At 41.8% G+C, this 20,658-nt stretch overlaps 1 protein-coding gene across 1 annotated transcript in view; it reads left to right on the top strand.

Annotated features, from left to right (window-relative positions):
* The window catches only part of MYCBPAP (MYCBP associated protein), a 57,494-nt gene extending 38,919 nt beyond the window's left edge, over positions 1-18,575 (top strand). The window contains exons 14-19 of the mRNA XM_069951790.1: positions 1,213-1,392; positions 4,858-4,979; positions 6,637-6,752; positions 8,940-9,079; positions 13,384-13,572; positions 18,288-18,575. Coding sequence (XP_069807891.1) covers positions 1,213-1,392; positions 4,858-4,979; positions 6,637-6,752; positions 8,940-9,079; positions 13,384-13,572; positions 18,288-18,419 — 879 coding nt within the window. The 3' untranslated portion in view covers positions 18,420-18,575. The remainder of the gene's footprint in view (positions 1-1,212; positions 1,393-4,857; positions 4,980-6,636; positions 6,753-8,939; positions 9,080-13,383; positions 13,573-18,287) is intronic.
* The last annotated feature ends 2,083 nt before the right edge of the window (positions 18,576-20,658 follow it).

Raw genomic sequence — 20,658 nt, 5'->3', positions numbered from 1 at the left:
AAAGTATATCCTGGTACACTTCAGAATTCATCCGGCTACTCTTGTCTGCTGTTATGTCATCAATAAACACAAGTGACCCAGTGCCATTGAAAGCCATGCATGCCCATGCCATCACGTTGCCTCCACCATGTTTTACAGAGGTTGTGGTGTGCCTTGGATCATGTGCCGTTCCCTTTCTTCTCTAAACTTTTTTCTTCCCATCATTCTGGTACAGGTTGATCTTTGTCTCATCTGTCCATAGAATACTTTTCCAGAACTGAGCTGGCTTCTTGAGGTGTTTTTCGGCAAATTTAACTCTGGCCTGTCTATTTTTGGAATTGATGAATGGTTTCTGCATCTAGATGTGAACCCTTTGTATTTACTTTCATGGAGTCTTCTCTTTACTGTTGACTTAGAGACAGATACACCTACTTCCCTGAGAGTGTTCTGGACTTCAGTTGATGTTGTGAACGGGTTCTTTTTCACCAAAGAAAGTATGCGGCGATCATCCACCACTGTTGTCTTCCGTGGACGCCCAGGCCTTTTTGAGTTCCCAAGCTCACCAGTCAATTCCTTTTTTCTCAGAATGTACCCGACTGTTGATTTTGCTACTCCAAGCATGTCTGCTATCTCTCTGATGGATTTTATCTTTTTTTTCAGCCTCAGGATGTTCTGCTTCACCTCAATTGAGAGTTCCTTTGACCGCATGTTGTCTGGTCACAGCAACAGCTTCCAAATGCAAAACCACACACCTGGAATCGACCCCAGACCTTTTAACTACTTCATTGATTACAGGTTAACGAGGGAGACGCCTTCAGAGTTCATTGCAGCCCTTAGAGTCCATTGTCCAATTACTTTTGGTCCCTTGAAAAAGAGGAGGCTATGCATTACAGAGCTATGATTCCTAAACCCTTTCTCTGATTTGGATGTGGAAACTTTCATATTGCAGCTAGGAGTGTGCACTTTCAGCCCATATTATATATATAATTGTATTTCTGAACATGTTTTTGTAAACAGCTAAAATAACAAAACTTGTGCCACTGTCCCAAATATTTCTGGCCCTAACTGTGTGTATGTATATATATATATATATATATATATATATATATATATATATATATATATATATAATATTAAGAAAACAGAAGTGTCCGAGATTCTGACTCGGTGATAAACTTTCTTTTTTGTTACTGTTACCCTCATAAAGTATATTCTGTGATATTTCTTTGCCAGTTACATTACAAGCATGAAACTGTTCAGGAGCTGCATCAGTTATGGATGGATTACAGTGCCACCAATGTCCAGAACAGCATCAGCTTAGACCAAGGGGTTCTGGATCATTTTGTGCAGGCCACAAATATTGGAGAAAGTGATGAGCACACGTGGAACTTATCAGTTGTGGAGATGAAAAAGGTAAGATCAGTGTGTGAACAGGGTGGTGTACAGGGGGATAGTGACAGGGATGCCGTGGCTCCGAGATTGCAACCTGTGGCTCTTCTGTAGTTAAAACTAAAACCTCCAGCCTCCTATGCAGTTGTAGGATGAGATGAGAGCCATAGTTTTACAACACAATATTGCTTGCCCACTGCATTTATTATCATTACTACTACTATATTTTGTTCTTTTTTTCTTTCCATCACAGCAGTTCCTGCCCTCTTCACACTCCCAGATCCATAACTAGTAATAAGCAAACTTGCTGAACATTCGGGTTAGTCCAAACCTGGTCGCTCGGCATTGGACTCCCAGCGACTGAAGAGGTTGGATGCAGCCTTAAGGCCGCCAGGTAAACACGGGTACAGCTTATGGCCTATGGCTCTATGGCTCTATCCATGTTTTCCAGGACTCCCTAGGGCTGCAGTCAACTTGTGAGACAAGTTGAATTTTTAAATTACAGCTTTTATTTTACTAAAAAAATGTATTGTGAAACACAAATTATTATTAATGGCAAGATATTGAGAAAACAACACACACACACACACACACACACACACACACACACACAACCATGCACTGATGTAAGGGGGGGTTCTTTTCTTTTTCCACATGTTACCTTTTTTCTCTGTGTCATTTCAATTGGCATGATAATATATAGGTTTTAGTATATTTTAATGATCTTTTTTGTTTCATTGCTTTGCATTGCTATATTTTAAGGTGTTGTTTTGCTTTTTATAGGCTGTAGTTTTTATTGGTATTATTTTGGGGTAACGTAGCAGAAACGTCACTTTGCATCTAACTGCCTAGATGTTGCAGTCGCTACTGACTACAGCATCCAGGGGGTTAACGCCAGTCTTGGCTGCAGGCAGAGAGCTTCAGCTGCAGATAGCAGCTCCTGGTCCTGTTCCATAAACAGTCAGCTGACATTTGATGTACATGTATGGCAAATGCCAGGTTTGGATAAGAATATATTCCTAGCAAACACTTTTAGCAGAGCCCACAAGACCTACAGCTTTTTTCATGTTATACTTAATCATGCTTAACCCCATTGTGTCCTAAGCAGTGTACATAACGCATCGATTCCTCCCAGCTCCATTAGCCAGTCCTAATGCAGCAAGTGCTTATTACTCGCATGTTCAGCTGCCTGATTCCTTTAGGCATTGATTTATTTGTCCATCTCTATATAATTTTTATTTATTTTTTTACTTTCCAAGAGGGAGGGCACTGACAGTCTGTCCGAGGAAAGAATAGTTGTCTTATATATCAAACTGTGGTGCCTGGCACAATGCCCTCATTCATGTTCAGATGAGGGGATGTTCTCAGGCAGGGGCTCAGCTAGGATTCATGCCCTCCCCTACACACAACATAAAGCACTGTGTGTGTATGTGTGTATATATAGGCTTTGTGAGGTGGCCAAAACATCTCTTGTGGCCAGAGGCCACAAGAATCGTGGCTGCAGCCACAAGAGTGACTGGCAGAGCAGAGAGCCAATGGCTGCTTGTTCTGTCAGTCTACTGTATTTAACTATAAGTGCCCACTGGGAGCCATTATGGTTAAACACATAGGTGCAGGAGCAGACTACCTCCTGCTTAACCCATTATGTACTGCAGTGTGTAAGTGACCTAATGTTCACTTACATGCTGCAACACAAAAAAGGGTTAAAAAGAAAAAGACAGTGAGCTCTCTGTTTCACTGTTTGTGCACTAATAACCCATGACCTCTGCAGGAACTGCAGAGAACAGAGGTCAGGGGTTATCAAAGCAGTGAAGCATAGAGCTCCTAGTCTTCGCTTTTTAACCCTTTTTTTGTTTTGCAGCATTTAAGTGAGCTTTGGTTTACTTACACACAGCAGTACATATGGGGTTAAGAGAAGGACACAGGATGGCTTTTATCTTCCCTGTGCATCCCTGGGCCCCCCTGGGGCTCAGGTCCCATAGCAGCTGCCTGTCCTGCCTCTATAATAGCTACGCTACTGTTCTCAGGTAGTAAGGTAAATAAGGCACACAAGTCTTCAGACCTTTTGAATCATATGCTTCGATATCTTAATGACTGCTATTTTGGTCTAGGAAGATTGCTTTGTGTAGCTGTGAAATGTCGATGTGGAAATGTGAACTAAATATCGCGCCTCAATGAATTGCTCACATTATGAAGAAAGTAGTGTATTCAGTTTCTCATTAGCAGTATCAGTCATAGCTTATCAGGTCAGGCTCTGTCACACTGTGTAGTCCCTCTAGTTCGTCTCTCTTAATACCACTTCTTATTAACATCTAGCTGATAAACATGCAGTTTACACAGCCATCGTCTCCACATTCACTTCCTATGGCGATGACCTAAAAAGCTAGAAAAGTTAGGTAACTACTTTGGTGTATTTGGAAGATTCTTGCAGTATATTCTCTTTGTAATCATTTAGGTATCACACAGTACAAATAAGAACCTGCTCGTTGTATGCGCTCTAGTCTAAAGCATCCACCAGGATCATTGGCATTATTGTGAGATACCTGTGGTTCCTGGTTGATCCAAATTTCAAGAAGTTATCTCTAAACAACAACCTTTTCCATGTGCCCTATATTTTGTAACTGTGTGTGTTGTTTTGGCGGACTTCTTCTGAGCATTCCATACTTGATCTCCCATTGATGCGAATAGCTATTATTCTACAGCCAATGATCACTGGAACAGTTTCTATTCCAAAAAGGGCAGCATTAGGCCACTGTAAGGGCCCGTTCACACTATGGAAATAGCACTGAAATTCCGTGTGGAACCCGTCGGCGTGGACTTGGACATGTCAATTCTTTGAGCAGAGAAGTGCGGAGGCCCGCGAGACCTCCCATTCAGACTGATAGAAGGCACGATTTGGTATCAAGTCTGCGTGGGGGGATTCCGCACGGAATTTTGGTGCCAATTCCATAGTGTGAACAGGCCTTAAAAACGCTTGTAGCCTGCTGAACAAGACTGTTTTATACAGCTTGTGGCTATGTTCACATATGGTATTTCGGTCAATATCTTGGTATTTTGGACCAAAACCAGAAATAGGTTGAAAACACAGGAAGGCCCTGCCCACACAAAAACTTTTTTTTGGCTGTCTGACGGACGGCTGTTATCTCACTTCCAAGTAACAGCTGCTATTTGTGGAACATCAGCCATTGGTTTAAAAAAACGGCTTTTATTTCACACAAAATGACAGCCATCCAAAAAAACGTCTGTCACATGGCCAAAAAAAAGACTTTGTGTGGTTGTAACGAAAAAGTGCAAATTATCGTTTTTCCACTTTTTATTTTTGCTTGAAAATATTGACTGAAACACGGACCAAAATACTATGTGTGAACTTAGCCTGCAAGTGTCTGTCCCAGTCACAATCTCCCTGATGCTGTAAGTTTCAGCCTGTAGGCCTTCCCAGGTGTTGAAGGATGTGAATGTCTTTCCTAGATTGTTACATCTTTGTTTCAGGCAGCCATGGCTATACCTGATGATGAAGCAAGGGAAACTTTCCTATTGCAGCTGAACAAAAATATCACTGAACTGAATGAGCCAGTCCAGGAAGCTCCTCTAGACCTGTTACATCACGCTTGGTACGTATTCTGTGTGTGTAAATTCCTTGGGTTTCCTGAGAAATGTATTTCACTTCAGGGAAGATAAATATGGAAATGAGCGAGAGACTCTTTTCAGTGAAACAAAATTGGATCGGCCATCTGCCAGCTTCCTATTTCTTCCTCCCTGAAAAAATGTGCACGTCATCCATTTTGGACTAATGTATCTGAAGGAAAGTGTGGCCACTAGTATTGTGTGTTCAATACTTTTATTTGTGCTGCCTGCTCCTATACACATGTCTGCTCTGGCCAGTGAATTAAAAAAAAAAGAGTAAAATCACCTTCAACTGTATCTTTAGGGATCCAACCAGGATAGGCATTTAAGTGTAAATGCAAGTGTGTAATCTAGAGTTGGAAAACAAGTGCCCTATACTGTTTATCAGTTACATTTGCAAGTTGCATATTCTCCTCATTACAGCATGGGGCAGAGAAGGATTAAGTATGGATTACTGCTGCCCTTTACTACTGATTTTAGAAAGAGTGAAAGACAAATAGCTAAAATAATATCAATATCTTACCCAAGGAACTCAGAACTTGTTTTTGTGTAAGTAAAGGGAACTTGCTTGTTAATAAAGTCCTGTAATTACTGCAGCATTGACACCGATTTAGGTTATGTTCCCTCTTCGGGAACATATCGGGCAATAGTTGTCGTCTCGTTACATAGTCGGCCATTAATAGTGATAGTGATAATGTTCTTTATCGCCTGTCTATATAATGAGACGGCCGCCTTTGCATGATATGTTCTGAAGTGGGATCATAGCCTAAGGCAATAATCTATGCTGTGTGAGATTGGTAAGGGGAGAGTAGTCAAATGGCAAGGGTAATAAGAGCTAGTGGGGCTTATAGAATGTTTATTGGAGAATGGCTATGCTCCTAGACTGCGGTCACCACATGCTTTGAACAGTCTGAAATAAAAAATGTTTTTCAGCTTGACTTTTTTTTTTTTTTTTGTTAAAAGGGGTTGGCCACTCTATAGTAAAATAGTTCAGTGTACAGTATAAGTGAGTATACTCACTGTATATACTGACAGCAGTTACCTCATAGAGCTAAATTCAGACTCCCCTCCTCCAGGCTGGGCTGCCCTGCTATGTGGTGGTAAATCTGTCCATAAGATGGCTCACATGGAGGAGCATGTGACCATGCCCCACCCCCCAGTGTCCACCACTGAGCCTGTATTTGCCAATGGAGAAAAGTGGGGTCAGAGCATGGTCACATGCTCCTCTATGTCGGCCATTTTATGGACGGACTCACCACAGAGCAGGACAGCACAGCCTGGAGGAGGGGAGTCTGATTTTAGCTCTATATGGGGTACTTAGGGAGCTGCTGTCAGTAAGGGCAGTGAGTACACTAATACTGTACACAGAGTAATTTTACTATAAAGTGGCCAACCCCTTTAATGATTTTTCTACTGTTTCACAGCAGAGCTGTGTCGTTTTAGTCTGATGTTTTTGTTATAACAAGCAGAAAGCACTAAGCATCATTTCCTTTGTGTCAAGAAAAAAGCAGCAAGCACTGCTCCGCAGACTTTGTACCCCATCAGAACAGATTTGGAAGGGTATTTGAAAACAAATCAGAATGTAAGGTCTCTGTTTGCATCTCATTGGATTGTATCTTGATATATTTAAATATGTGTCCTTAGTTTGCAGCTCTGGCGTGCAGCTATAGATGAACTTGTAGAACGATCCATGGAATTACGATTTGTACTCGGAATGCCAGATAAGGATATGGCAGCAGAATTTATCATTGAAGATCCAGGTTTGAGATTTATTTGGGTTCTTTATTGAGGTCCGGATTAAATAAGTTATTTATTTATATTGCTTTAAATAATGATTATTTGTAGTATTCCTTTATTACTTATATTTATCATTTGTTTTTTGATCCTCTTTATTTTATAAATACCATAGTTTTCAGACTATAACACACACCTCACTATAGGACGCACCCCTGATTTAGGCAACTGAAAAAAAAAATTTTTTTTGTTAACTAAACTTCTCTTGTGGTCTAATGGCAGTGCTGGTGAGGTAATCTTTACTGACTGCCACTTTGTAGTCCTATATGCAACGACAACTATAAATAAACAAACAATTTAACTCACCTGTCACCCGTTCCGGGCAATTGCTGTCTCCTGGCATGTTCCTGGCGCAGGCATTGTGATGCAGAGACACTGCCTACGTCGGAAGTCCCTGAAGCCTCTGCCATTCTCCCGAAGCTCTCCCGGCAGCCGAGGATTTCATCGGAATAGTTCGGAGATGCTCAGTTGCTCAGATGCTTCAGGAGAATGGCAGAGGCTTCGTGGACTTCCGGTGCATGCAGTGTCTCTGCATCAAGCTGCCTGCGCCAGGAACGTGCCAGGAGACGGGCGGTTGCCAGGAATGGGTGACAGGTAAGTTGGATTGTTTTTTTGTTTTTTTTCAATGGGGGCCCTGCACCAGGGGGAATCGGGTGGTGGGTTCCTGCCTCCTGCTTCAATTAACCTCTGCCTGACCGCAGCTGGACTCCAGCTTGCTGCAGCCGGTAAACCCTGCCGTGGTCAGGCAGGGGTTAACATTTTCAGGCGTATAACGTCAACCCCTGAAAATCTTCTTTAAATTTAGGGGTCGTCTTATACGCCGGAAAATACAGCACCTAACCATAGTCCATAGATTCCCAGCAGTCCGTAGCGTTCTTTCCACATTTATGACTTATTATTTATCATATACTGTTTATGTATACAGTAGCCTGGCACCGCTCTTGGCATCTATTTACTGTTATTTACTCCTATTTACTCCTAGTATAGCAGTGGTTTATTCTTCTGACCACATTTATACATATAGGTGCTAGAAAGCTTTCTGTTTATATTCCGCTATAGTTTGAGTTTCTTACACTAAAAGTGGTAGAAGTCTTATAGATGAGAAGATGTAAAAGTATCCCTCAGTCCCCGCTGTATTTCTTGATGCAATCACCATGTGGCCTGTGTAATAGATATCTATTCTGGTATTATTCATACATCAGCTGGTTTCCTGTCATTATATCAGGCGATATTAATCCTGCGCTTTATTTACATCCAGAATCTTCACGTGAGCATTAAAGCTGAGCGTGATAATTGTGACTCATGGTATGGGCAGGGTAGTCATGTCTGCCAACGTGGATATTATCATTAACTATAACGCTTAAGGAAACATCGACACCTACCATTAGCGTCATTTAGTTCAGAGAAATGGTTTCCTTTGCAAACTTACGTCTCTAGAAGTACACCATATAACTTTTAGAAGGTCTCTGAATTATTATAGTGCTTGAAAAAGCACACTATTGTAATCCCTTTTCTTCTCCTAAACTGCATTTTGAAGCCCTATGTGCTATGTACTTTTGGATTTGACCAGATTTGTCTTTTTTAAGAAATTTATGTTTAACCCCTCCATGCCAAAGGTCATTGACGCCTTCTAAGAGCCATAACGCTTTTATTTTTCCTCCTATAGGGCTGATTGGGGCGTCAGTTTTTGGGCCAGTATCTCTAGTTTTTATTGGTATCATATTGGTGTAAAATAAAAATTTGTTTGCTTTTTATAATCTTTTTTTTTTCCAATATAAAATTTTAAAAAATCAGCAATCCTGGTGTTTTTTTTCCCTCTTTTGTTTACGCTGTTCACTGTGCAGGAACAATTTTGTTATATTGTAAAAGATCTGACAATTCCGCACGCTACAATATATAATATGTTTATTTTTAAAATATTTATATTTGTATAATGGGAAAGGAGGTAATATAAATCTTTATTGTTTGTTTTTAGACTTTTGAAAACTTTTTTTTTTCTTTTTTTTTTAAGAGTTATATGTCCTGTGATTGTAGATGCTTTGTTTTTTTAAGGTGGTCACTTATAAAAAGTAAAGAGAGCATTGCAATGTTATTAGATATGATTAACAAGATATGTTTTAGAAACCTAACATTTCTGGTCATCTTGTTTCTAGCGTTGGATCAAAAACGTGTAAAAGGAGGCAAAGAAGAAAAGAGAGGAGGCGGCATGAAGGAGGATAAAAGGACACCTGGTGGAAAGGAGAAAGATGAGAAAAAGGCTGGAAAGCCAGCAAGGGACAAATCGGAGAAAGAGGTACGCTGTTAGGTAAACATATCTATTCAATAAATCAAGGACCCATGTCCAGTAATCTAGTTACCTCTTTATTTCTTTCATTCTTTTTGTTTAAAGGTAATCTAGATTTAAGCAACATAAACTAGTGTCAGAAATGCTTAACAGAACAATGTATTACTTACATAATTATGTTCAACCTTACATAATTATGTTCTCCTAATATGCAGGAGAATATTTGTGCTGCAGCCCTCCCCCGCCCTCCAGCTGCCAATCAGCAGCTGGTGGTTGGAGTTTGTTGGTGCTCATGAATATCCCGGACTACTGAACACATGCACAAATTGAAAGAATTCCTTATTGTCCATGTTATTCAGGAGGATATCTCTGAACCTGCTGCAAAGAACATTGTTAGTGATACATCATTCTCTTCAGCTTCTCTGTCACTAGTTTAAGCTACCCTGAAATAGGAATGCATAAACCTGCTGACAGAGTCCCTTTAAATAGGCATGTACATTTGGCCAAGCATCCATGTTTATGGACAAGTTGGGAATAACAGCTGTGGTTCAGAGGAATGGTATCCCATTTGTATCACCAGCTTTAGCTGCTCTGTAAACTCCTTTCCCATGTACATCTCAATTAGATAAAGGAGATGTTTCCGAGGATTAGATATAATCTGATCTACTATTTAAAGGATTCTGTTAGCGTCATTTATACAGTATGCTGCAAAGAGCTCACATACTCTCTTCTACCTATTTTTTTTACACTTCCTAATTTTTACACACTTTTTTTTTCGATTTCTATACACACGCTCAAACACACAGCTTCAGGAAAGGTACCATTTACCTAACAGCTATCCTGTGGTGTCTGTAGCTCTTAGCAGTAAATACAGCTGACGGATTCCCCTGAAATGGTGTTGTAGATTTCATGCTAAACATACATATTCTTTTTTTCCTGACACTAAAGAATGAGAATCTTTTATATAATGGGTTTCAATTTAATAAGCATAAGGTTGACCTGTGACTTTTCCACAGAATCTACATGCTAACCCCTTTCCTTATGGTGACTATATCACAGAAATTGCTATGAATTCAAGTCCTGCATTCCTGACATGGCCAATATCTAACAGAAAACAGAAAATTATGGTTGCCTATACATACTTCTTGTAGGATTTTTCCACATCTGGGTGAATGAATGGATACAGTGGCTGTAACCTATTTATTCTTCTTTGATGTATCATCATATCATCCATAAAAGCTAGTCTGTCTTTGGTCTTACTGGAAAACTTAAAGGCATTTTCCTACTAAGCAAAGTTGTTAAATTAGGATGCATAACACATTAATAATTTATAGAATTACAGTTTTTTTTTTTAGGTAAAATAGCTCATATCACTGGGCTTGGCTCCCAGCCATTTCCCATAGGGCCACTAGAAATGGCCTAACAGATGCATATATTTTATTTTATTATTTTGTGGCCAATGAATAATGTAATGACAGAAGGACATTTGCCCATAAAACTCTTTTAGGGGGTTAATATGAAAATTGAGTCTGTAAAATTCATCAGGTGCCTTATAAATAAATCAGTAAGTCATGAAGTGTAACAGTATGTTCTTCACTGACATAAATTGCTAGGCACATTACAGACATCAATCCCTTCCCTGACATCATCTTTACATCATTCTAGGTTTTGTTTAATTACAGAGTATAATCTTTTCGACAGCGTGTAATTTTAATTTAAGAAGTCCCCACTTCAGGTGCTATTTGCAAGCGTATAATTGACAGAATTACACAGAGGATTAAAATAGAGTTTAGTGGCATAATATGTGGAGGTCTTATTATTCCGACTATGAGGCTTTTTATTCAGACTGTGACAGCTGACCTAATGGCACAACAGACACTGGGGGTTCCTCAGTGAATCAGAAACAGGGATCTCTAAGGGTATATTTGCATAAGTAATTGCCTCTATTTTCTTAATCTGCAAAACTGTTCTGCTGTTTTTTTTAAGACTGTAAGGCCTTATTCATATGTTGCGTGAAGTTGTCCATGTTCCCCTATAGAAGTCTATGAGATCTGTGTTTTTTAGGAATTGCATGGCTCTGACAACCCTGCAATCCATGAAAAACATGGATGTGATGTAATAAATGTAATTTAAGAAGCTTTAAACAGATCCATGAAAAACACGGACACTGATACAAAACTGATGCCATCACGGATGGTTTTTCACTGAACACTGAGGTACATAGTGGACTTCATCCATGGACCTTGAAAATCACTGAACGTGTGAATAAAGCCTAAGGGCCCTACTCCACCGGACGATTATCGTTTGCATAATCGTTAACGATTAACGATCTCAAATAACTGCTATTGCGAAAGACCTCAAAATGTTCACTCATTTTCATAGAATGATAATCGTTACTTATGATCGTATTTGCGATCGTTTTTTCTTCGCTATTTCTTTGCTATTGCATTCGTATCTACTGCGAACGACCGAAAGACATCTTATTCAATGCGAACGATTTGCGAACGTTTTGCTTACGAGCAACGAAAAAATAGGTCCAGGTCTTATAAAGCGAGCAACAATTTCTCGTTCGGTCGTTAATCGTTAACTGCATTTCAACAGAACGATTATCGTTTAGATTCGAACGATTTAACGATAATCTGAACGATAATCATCTGGTGGAATAGGGCCCTAAGAGTCCTTGCCATGGTGCCCAGCTCATTTCTCATTCTCTCTACTTCAGGGGGTGGAACAAGAGCTGGGCTTTTCAAAACTAATACACACCTAGATAACTTCTTTCCCTTACTTGTCTGGCCAATCAAAGCAGGGCACCTAGCATCTTTAATGCTATGCCTTAGCATAGTGCTGGTGAAAGTGCATTAGACTGAACAGGCTGACATTGTGCAGAGGAATAAATTACACAGTGCACTACTATGGATGGCATGCTAAGGGAGAAAGGGTTAAAGAAGTTTTCCGGGGAGCAGAAGATGACTAAAGCCTGTTCTATCCATATGCACGAATGTACTGATGGTACATTCGCTTCAAGTTGTCAGAGATAAGAAAGCATTGATTTACCTTTCAGGAACAGTGTAGATTCTCTAGAGAACAGAGACTAAATCACAGAGCACAAGTACACTGCCCAGGCATTCTCACCCTTTTCTCACCCTAGTCTTGCAGAGAAGTATTGAGCCTAAAGGTCTATTACATGGCTCAATAATCATTTAGCAAGGGCTGTACGGACATCATTAGGGATGCCCATGCAGCCCTTGCCTTAAACTTTATATATACCTCTCCACGGTCCCCGGTCTTCTGACCTCTGCTCGCTTCCTGGAGTCATGGCTGTAGTCCCTGAACTGACAGGCCGCTCAGCCAATCACTGGCCAGGACTGCTGCAGCCAGTAATTGGCTGAGTGGCCTGTCAGTTCAGAGACCCACTCTGAAGCTACAGTGGCGGCTCTGGGAAGCAAGCAGAGGGCAGCAGAACTCCAGGATCATGGAGAGGTATGTATACAGTTTATTATCTTACACAATCACAATCGTCAGCCGTTGGCCGCGCATCACTATTACACATTGTGATGCACGGTCAGCAGCCGATGATTTTAGGTCAGGAACAAAAGACACAATCAACCAATGATCGTTGTCATCGGCTGATCTTTTTCTCTATTACACGGAGCAATTCGGCCAATTATCGCTCTGTGTAATAGGGCCCTAACAGTAGTGAACAACAGATTGAGGGGAAGTGAGACCTCTAGTGCTCGAAATTTTTGCACTTTTTGTTGTAGATGTAGGCAGTTATTTTTGGTAAATAGAAGATAGCTTGTGAATAGCTCATTGGTCAGTTTTGCTTGGAAAGCCTCTTTAAACAATACAGTCACCCCCTTCTGCTATGGGGAAAATGTATCAGGTTTTTCTGGGGGGCAGTGGTGCCAGGGAGTTAACCCTCAATAAGCTTTCAGAGGCTACAGATCATTGACGGTTGACCTTCTGGCACCACTGCTCCCAGAACAACCTGACACACAGGACCACTGGCTTGCTGGAAGGAGGAAGTGGGAGGGGAGGAGTAACTTTACAGTGCTGTGCCACCAGGGGCACATGTTTGTAGTAAAGAAATTAGTAGGTGCGCTTCCTGTTGGTGAGAGGATAGGGACGCTGTGCACAGTTAGGAGACCAGGAGGAGCGCTGGCGGCCAGGGCAGTGACGGTGGGACGATGGTGGGGTGAGTGCCTTTTTTGCAGGAGCGCATTCACTTAATAAGACGCACTGGGTTTTCCCCCCAATCTTATAAAGCGATAAATATGGTAATCTGCTCAGAAATTACTTTTTTCCCTTTATAGGAACGGCCAAACAGTAGGAAATTAAAAGGCAAGGATGACAAAAAACTATTGAAGTCATCAATCATGTCCAAAGAGAACAAGGAGCTGGTATCTTCTGGGGAAAGTTTGGATTGTACACCTCCAGAATCCCGTCTCTGCCAGGTGGATCCAATAATCCAAGAGAAATATAAGGAAAATCTGTGTACTGTGGTGAGTATTCATTAGATTACAATTGCTCAATCAATGTCATTCTGTTTATGATTGAATCTTGTTGGAATGTGGTTGAAGCTATTCAATTTAGAATTCTTAACTTCCAGGTGGCTATATTGGATGCATGGACATCTTTCCAGTTTAAGTACAGCATGGTGTGTGGGCTTCAGAGTGGGAGTTCATAGAATAAGGTTGGGTTCACACTGTGTTTTTGCAGTCCATTTAACATTTAACAGTCCCTTTTAAAATATTTACTTTTAACATGCACAAAAATGTGGTCAACCATGGACTGCAAAACTGCAGTGTGAACCCAGCCTTAGGCTGGGTTCACACTATGTATATTTGAGGCTGTATTTGTGAGGCTGTATAGCAACCAAAACCAGGAGTGGATTGAAAACACAGAAAGGCTCTGTTCACATAATGTTGTAATTGAGTGGATGGCCGCCATTTAATGGCAAATATTTGCTGTTATTTTAAAACAACGGCTGTGGTATTGAAATAATGGCCGTTATTTACTGTTATATGGCGGCCATCCACTCAATTTCAACATTGTGTGAACAGATCCTTTCTGTGTTTTCAATCCACTCCTGGTTTTGGTTGCTATGAGGACCTGACATGAGGACCAAATACTGCCTGAAATATACATAGTGTGAACCCAGCCTTATATTATATATTTTTACAATCTTTATGGACCAGAGAGTGACAAGGAAGAGCATATAGAACCTGATCTACTCTAGAACATGATCTAGAACATATAAACATGATGGAGGAGATTTATCAAAGGGTGTAAAATTTAGACTGGTGCAAACTGGCCACAGCAACCAATCACAGCTCCTCTTTCCTTTCACCAGAACTTAAAGCGTAACCGTCATGTTTTTTTTTATTGCAGAAATCAGTAGTATAAGCGATTTTAAGAAACTCTGTAATAGGTTTAATCAGCCAAAAAAGCCTCCTTCTGTACTCAAGAAGCAATCTCCCAGCCTCCCCCCCGACTTCTTATCTGTGCATTATCAGGCAAATACGTCTTCATTACAGAGAAGCCAGTGAAGACGGCTTCTGCTCTCTCCATTGTAAGCCTATGAAGGGGGGAGGGGCTGAGGGAGATGAGGGAGCAGGAAGAGGTGACATGAAGGTCAGCTGTTTGTAGACTCTCTGGGCACCTAAAACGCTAAATTCAGGTGTCAGAAAGGTCAGTGCTTATCTATGAACTTACTGAGAGAAGATTGCAGGGTGTTGTGCTTTGCAGAAATCCTCCATGCTCAGTCACTCCTAACAGCCCCTCCCCTCTCCATAGCCATATAATGGAGACAGAAATCCTGCTTCATCTGATGTGAGGGGGGAGGCTGGGAGATTGCTTTTTCAGCACAGAAGGAAACTCTTTTAGTACATAAAACCTATTACAGAGTTTCTTAAAATCGCTTGTACTGTTGATATTTAATGTTTTCAGAAAAATGGCCCTGAAATGACAGTTACGCTTTAAAGCTGAGCTGTGATTGGTTGCTGTGGGCAGTTGCACCAGTTTAAATTTTAAACCCTTTGGTATATCTTCCCCGATATGTAATAACACAACGCAAGAAGTTGTTAAAAATCGAGTGAAACTTTTTTGTGTGAATGCATAAAGGTTCTGTATGGCACTTCCAGCACATTTGCTCACAATTGTTACAGCAGGGCCTGGGCCTGTAGATCCTGTGCACTCGTAAGTTGCCAAAGCTAGCATCCCATCTGGTCACATGAATGATAGATTCCCCCAAAAAATATGTCAACCGAGCAGGCCAAGAAAGTGTTGCAATCTGGCAATGGCATTCCCATGGTATTCCATTGAAAAATTCCACTTGGAAGCCCTGCCAAGAGAAACACATGTGCCCACAGGAAGTCGTTGCTCACATCTTTGAACTGTTAGTGTCCCTTATAGTCCTGCTAGCAGTGATGACTTTCATATACAATTGCCTCTCAGGTCATCGGCTGGGGCAGTATGTCACGCCACAGCAATGGCAGGATTGAAGTGCTCACTGCACACTTCCATACTCAAACCGAATTGTCATCAAAACCTGGATATGCTGCTTAATCTATTAACAACACGTGACGAGTATACCTGTCATGGTGTCGCTAAGGAGGTATAGAGAGGGCTCAAGCCCTCTCAAGCTATTTTAACTGTTTAAGTGCTGCTGTCAGTTCTGACTAGGTAGTATAAAAATGTTTTTTCAGTAAAAAAAGTGGTACATTTGCTTTAAGGGTTTAACACAAAATAGTTCCAGTCAGTAGAAGTTCAGGCTTCTTGTTTATGACATCTTAGCAGATGAAGACAATGGTGTCAATGGCAAGACACCTAATAGGCACAGCAACACCAAATATCTGTGTCTGAAAATTGTCACAGATGGGGGCATGTGATGAAGGTGCCTTCTGTTTCTGAACAAGAAACTGTAGGTGCTGCTCCTGCTTGTTGGCAGGCCAAATAATTCTCTTTCTGGGCCATGCAGAGCCTGTTTGCCCTGTATGTGCACCCTCAGGTAACTACTGCTCCCAATGCCTCCTACAAATTTTGTTCAGAATAGCCTTTATGTCAGCCTGCTTGTCTCTGTCCAATGACGTGCCCCATCTACAAAAAAATGTCAGAGTTATGTCTAGCCGTCACTCACTGATTTCTCTCACCAAGAGGTACAATTCCCAAAAGTAGCCTCTGAAAGCCTTTTCTTTAGAGTGCGGGGGAGTGTATATGTAATGCATAGTATATCCAGCCATGCAAATGAGCTATTATTAACTTCCCTGTCCTCTCTGCTCCAGTCTGTGCAGCATACATGACAAGTAACTGCAGAAAACAGGAAATGTCACCTTCTTGTGTATGCTCTAGGGCCAGTGTGAAAATTGCAGGAGTTATACTGCATAGTTTAATAGTGAAATTTTAATTCAAATATAACATCATCAACTTATTCTGGATCTTTTCACGTGCACATAAAAACCCTTAGGACTTTCTCCATTTCTCACATTAATAAAATTTCTGATTATCTATTTTCCTAGGAATAATTTCCTGCCTTTGTTCTGGTTTTCCAACTGCAGTCACTTTCGCTAAATTAGTAAACCACACCCTGGGCAGCTATTTTTGCCCCTCCCCCATTTGTACTTGGGATCCAGCGCTACAAAAACATGGACACTTTTGCACCACTCTTGTCTCCAGATTGGGTAGGGCTTGAAACTCAGTTCCATTGAAGTAAATGAAGCTTATTTGCAAACCACACCTGACCTGGAGACAAGAGTAATGCAAAAGTGGCCATGTTTTTGTAGCGCTGATTAACCTCTTTGACCTCCTTGTTTTATATCAACTGACTCTTATTAGATCCACAGCATCTTCTATGAGGACCTTTCTATCTCACTTTCCACTGTACGATTTGGACGGTCGGGATCAGGGGTCATATGATTTAACAGAAGGACTGAATGGAGGATGAATATACATAAAGCATGCAGTATGTTTTTTTTACCACACATGGGAGCAAATATAAGATTGGTTCTTTTATATATAATTAGATTTTTTTATCAGCTGCAAAGAAGCTAAATAAAGTAACTTATCAGGTTTTTAAACATGCTGATAATATTGTCACAGCGAACTTACACAGAGCTCCCCCTCCTTGGCTAATGGTACACTGCTCTAGGACCACCTTCCCTAGCCTTGTCTCACAAGTATTTACTTGTCAGTTCACTGACAACAAGGCACCATTCAGCAAAGCAGCCAAACCTCTTCTTCCCCGGGTCCTGCTCGCTCCAAAACACAGGGGACCTTGCTTGCCTACTACCAATCTTTCCAACTCTCCAATGAGCAAATCTTCTACAAGCCTCCAGTCCACCAGCACTACCAATGTTTGAGCCCACACCTGGACCATCTATACTCTTCTCTCTTGGCAGCACCCTTCTCCTCCAGACCCAATTTATTTCCTCTAAACTGCTCTTCCCAGTGACTACTTGTCACTGCATGGTGGCTCAGGCCTGCATCACTATCTTTACTTCATGCTGTAGCGGACATCCAAGAAAATTTTCTGCCACATCAGCACATCCTAACAACACTGTAAAGCACAGAGGCCTGTCTTCTTGGCAAGCTATATACAATCACATATATACCTTATGTATATATGATGCAAGAACCATTAGTGCGGCTAACTAATATAACAGTAACAGGCAGTCAATAATACGGCTATGGGGTAGATTTGTCAAACCTATAGCAACCATTCTGCTTTTATTTAACTAGAGCAGTATGAGAAATGAAAGCTGAGCTGTGCTTGGTTGCTATCGACCACAATTTGCTATAGGACAGCTTGATAAATCTCCCCCTATGTCTGCAGCAAATAGTTTGCAAAAAGGGGGATCATTAGGTTTAGCCCTTTACACATAGCTCCCCTTTAATAACAATCAGCAGGTTAGACGAATCTAATCTGCTGATAGCACCCAGGACGCTGAGGAGGAAGGTATGTGTCTTATCTTACTCCTCGGCACCGGTCCTGCACTGTTATTCGGGGTAATCTTCGGCTAGGAGCACTGTAAGGAGCACTGCCTCGCCCCCACAGTGTCATCCGGCCCGTCCGCTCCATTGATAATGAATAAATAATGACAAACCACTAAACAAGTATTTTTTCCTGTGCTGCCTAAAGCATGCAATCTCATGGATCACACCACCATTTTCTTTATGTTTTAAGAATGTTTGTCCTTATAATTCATTTTCTGTGTTCCAGATGAATGAAATACTTGAAGAGATGGTAGAACAAATGGTGCTTATTGCAGAAGAATTAAAGTTGGGGAAATATGTGTCTGAAGCCATCAACCAAGACACCTCAGAAGGCTTTGAGTATATTCTGAATCCATAGCCTTTCATTTCTGCAGCCAATGCTTAACATAAAGAACTAATATGTACTTAATAATAAATGAATCAGATTAAATAGCAGTTTTGTGCTGTATGTACCATGTGTATATAAGTGCGGGCCAGTCGCACAAGCATTTTCAGTTGTTTTGCAATTAAAGAAGTTAGCGCACCACCTGCTTTCCCTGCACCACTTTTCTTTATATAGACAATCTATTGACTTGATTGGGCACATGTAATGCCTAAAATGTACCTGTCATTTCTAAAAACATTTGATATGTCATAGAGACACGTCAAAAGTTTTGATTGGTCCTTGGTCTGAGTGTTCAGACCCATACAGATTCGGAGAACAAGCAGGAGAGGACACACTGCATCGTGTCTGCATCGTGTCTGGCTCACAATGTAAGTCTGTGGAGCTCGACACAGAGAGGGAAGAGAACACTCCCCACTCGTTCTCCCGATTGGTACAGGTCTGAATACTCACTCCCGTATCAAAACTTTTTAGATGTCTCTATGACATGTCAAAAGTTTTTACAAACGACAGGTATACTTTAAAGAGGTTGTCCAGCAGTCCACTTTAAACTAACATCCAGGGGCGTAGCTAAACGCTGATGGGCCCTGGTGCAAAATTTTTAGCTTGGGCCCCCCCCCCTCCCCCGATCAGGCAAAGTCATATCTAACGTTATATCCAATTACTCTAATGTGCCACCATGTTCTAATGCCCTGTCACTGCCTCCACCTCATGTACTGCACTACTGCCCCCTATAATTAATGGACTGTACTGTGTCATTGTCTAATCATTGTATTCCAATCTTTGACTGTCCAGCTGAAAAACTACAACTCTCATCATGAACTGCCAGTTGGATATGATGGGGGTTGTAGTGCTGCAACCTGAAGAGCCACATGCTGCAAAACTCCTATAATAAACAGGCATGATGAAGTTTGAACTTCTGCAACCTGGAGAAGTCAACTGATGTCACCTGCAGTCCTATGTAACACCACAGATAACACAGTGATATCCCTCTGAGTACAGATAATGTAGTAGTAACCTGCAGTCCTATGTAACAGCACAGATAACACAGTAATATCTCTGAGTACAGATAATGTAGTATATGTCACCTGCAGTCCTATGTAACAGCACAGATAACACAGTGATATCTCTGAGTACAGATAATGTAGATGTCACCTGCAGTCCTATGTAACACCACAGATAACAGTGATATCTCTGAGTACAGATAATGTAGATGTCACCTGCAGTCCTATGTAACACCACAGTTAACAGTGATATCTCTGAGTACAGATAATGTAGATGTCACCTGCAGTCCTTTGTAACACCACAGATAACACAGTGATATCTCTGAGTACAGATAATGTAGATATAGACCCCTGTGTAGGCCCCCCATAGTATAGACCCCCTGTGTAGCCCCCCCCCACAGTATAGACCACCTGTGTAGCCCCCCACAGTATAGATCCCCTGTGTAGCCCCCCACAGTATAGATCCCCTGTGTAGCCCCCCCACAGTATAGATCCCCTGTGTAGCCCCCCACAGTATAGAACCCCTGTGTAGCCCCCCCACAGTATAGACCCCCTGTGTAGCCCCCAACAGTATAGACCCCCTGTGGAGATCCCCCACAGTACAGACCCCCTGTGTAACCCCCCCCCCCACAGTACAGACCCCCTGTGTAACCCCTCCCATAGTATAGACCACTTATGCAGCCCCTCCTCATAGTATAGACCCCCTGTTCAGTCCCCCCTCATAGTATAGACCCCCTGTGCAGCCCCCTCATAGTATAGACCCCCTGTGCAGCCCCCCTCATAGTAGAGACCCCCTCTGCAGACCCCCCTCATAGTATAGACCCCCTGTGCAGACCCCCCCTCCCCATTGTATAGACCCCCTCTGCAGACCCCCCCTCCCCATTGTATAGACCCCCTGTGCAGCCCCCCCATTGTATAGACCCCCTGTGCAGCCCCCCTCATAGTAAAAACCCCTTGTGCAGCCCCCCCCAGTATAGACCCCTTGTGCAGCCCCCCACATCGCAACATTTATGTAAAAAATGAAAAAAATAAAATAAACTCACCTCACCTGGATCCTTGATCTCCCTCAGGCCTGGCAGCTTCTCAAGTCCAGTGAGCTTCCGGGATGACGTCACATGTCAGCTGCCGAGGAGGAGCAAGGAGAAGTCCGGGCGCCGCGGTCCTGCATCAGTGAGCTTCCGGCCAGGGCCGGCATCCTGGAAGCTCATTGA

The sequence above is a fragment of the Dendropsophus ebraccatus genome, chromosome 14, assembly GCF_027789765.1.
Source record: "Dendropsophus ebraccatus isolate aDenEbr1 chromosome 14, aDenEbr1.pat, whole genome shotgun sequence".
NCBI classification, from domain to species: domain Eukaryota; kingdom Metazoa; phylum Chordata; class Amphibia; order Anura; family Hylidae; genus Dendropsophus; species Dendropsophus ebraccatus.
Note: the sequence above shows the minus strand (reverse complement) of the source record. Positions and strands in the feature narration are given on the sequence as shown.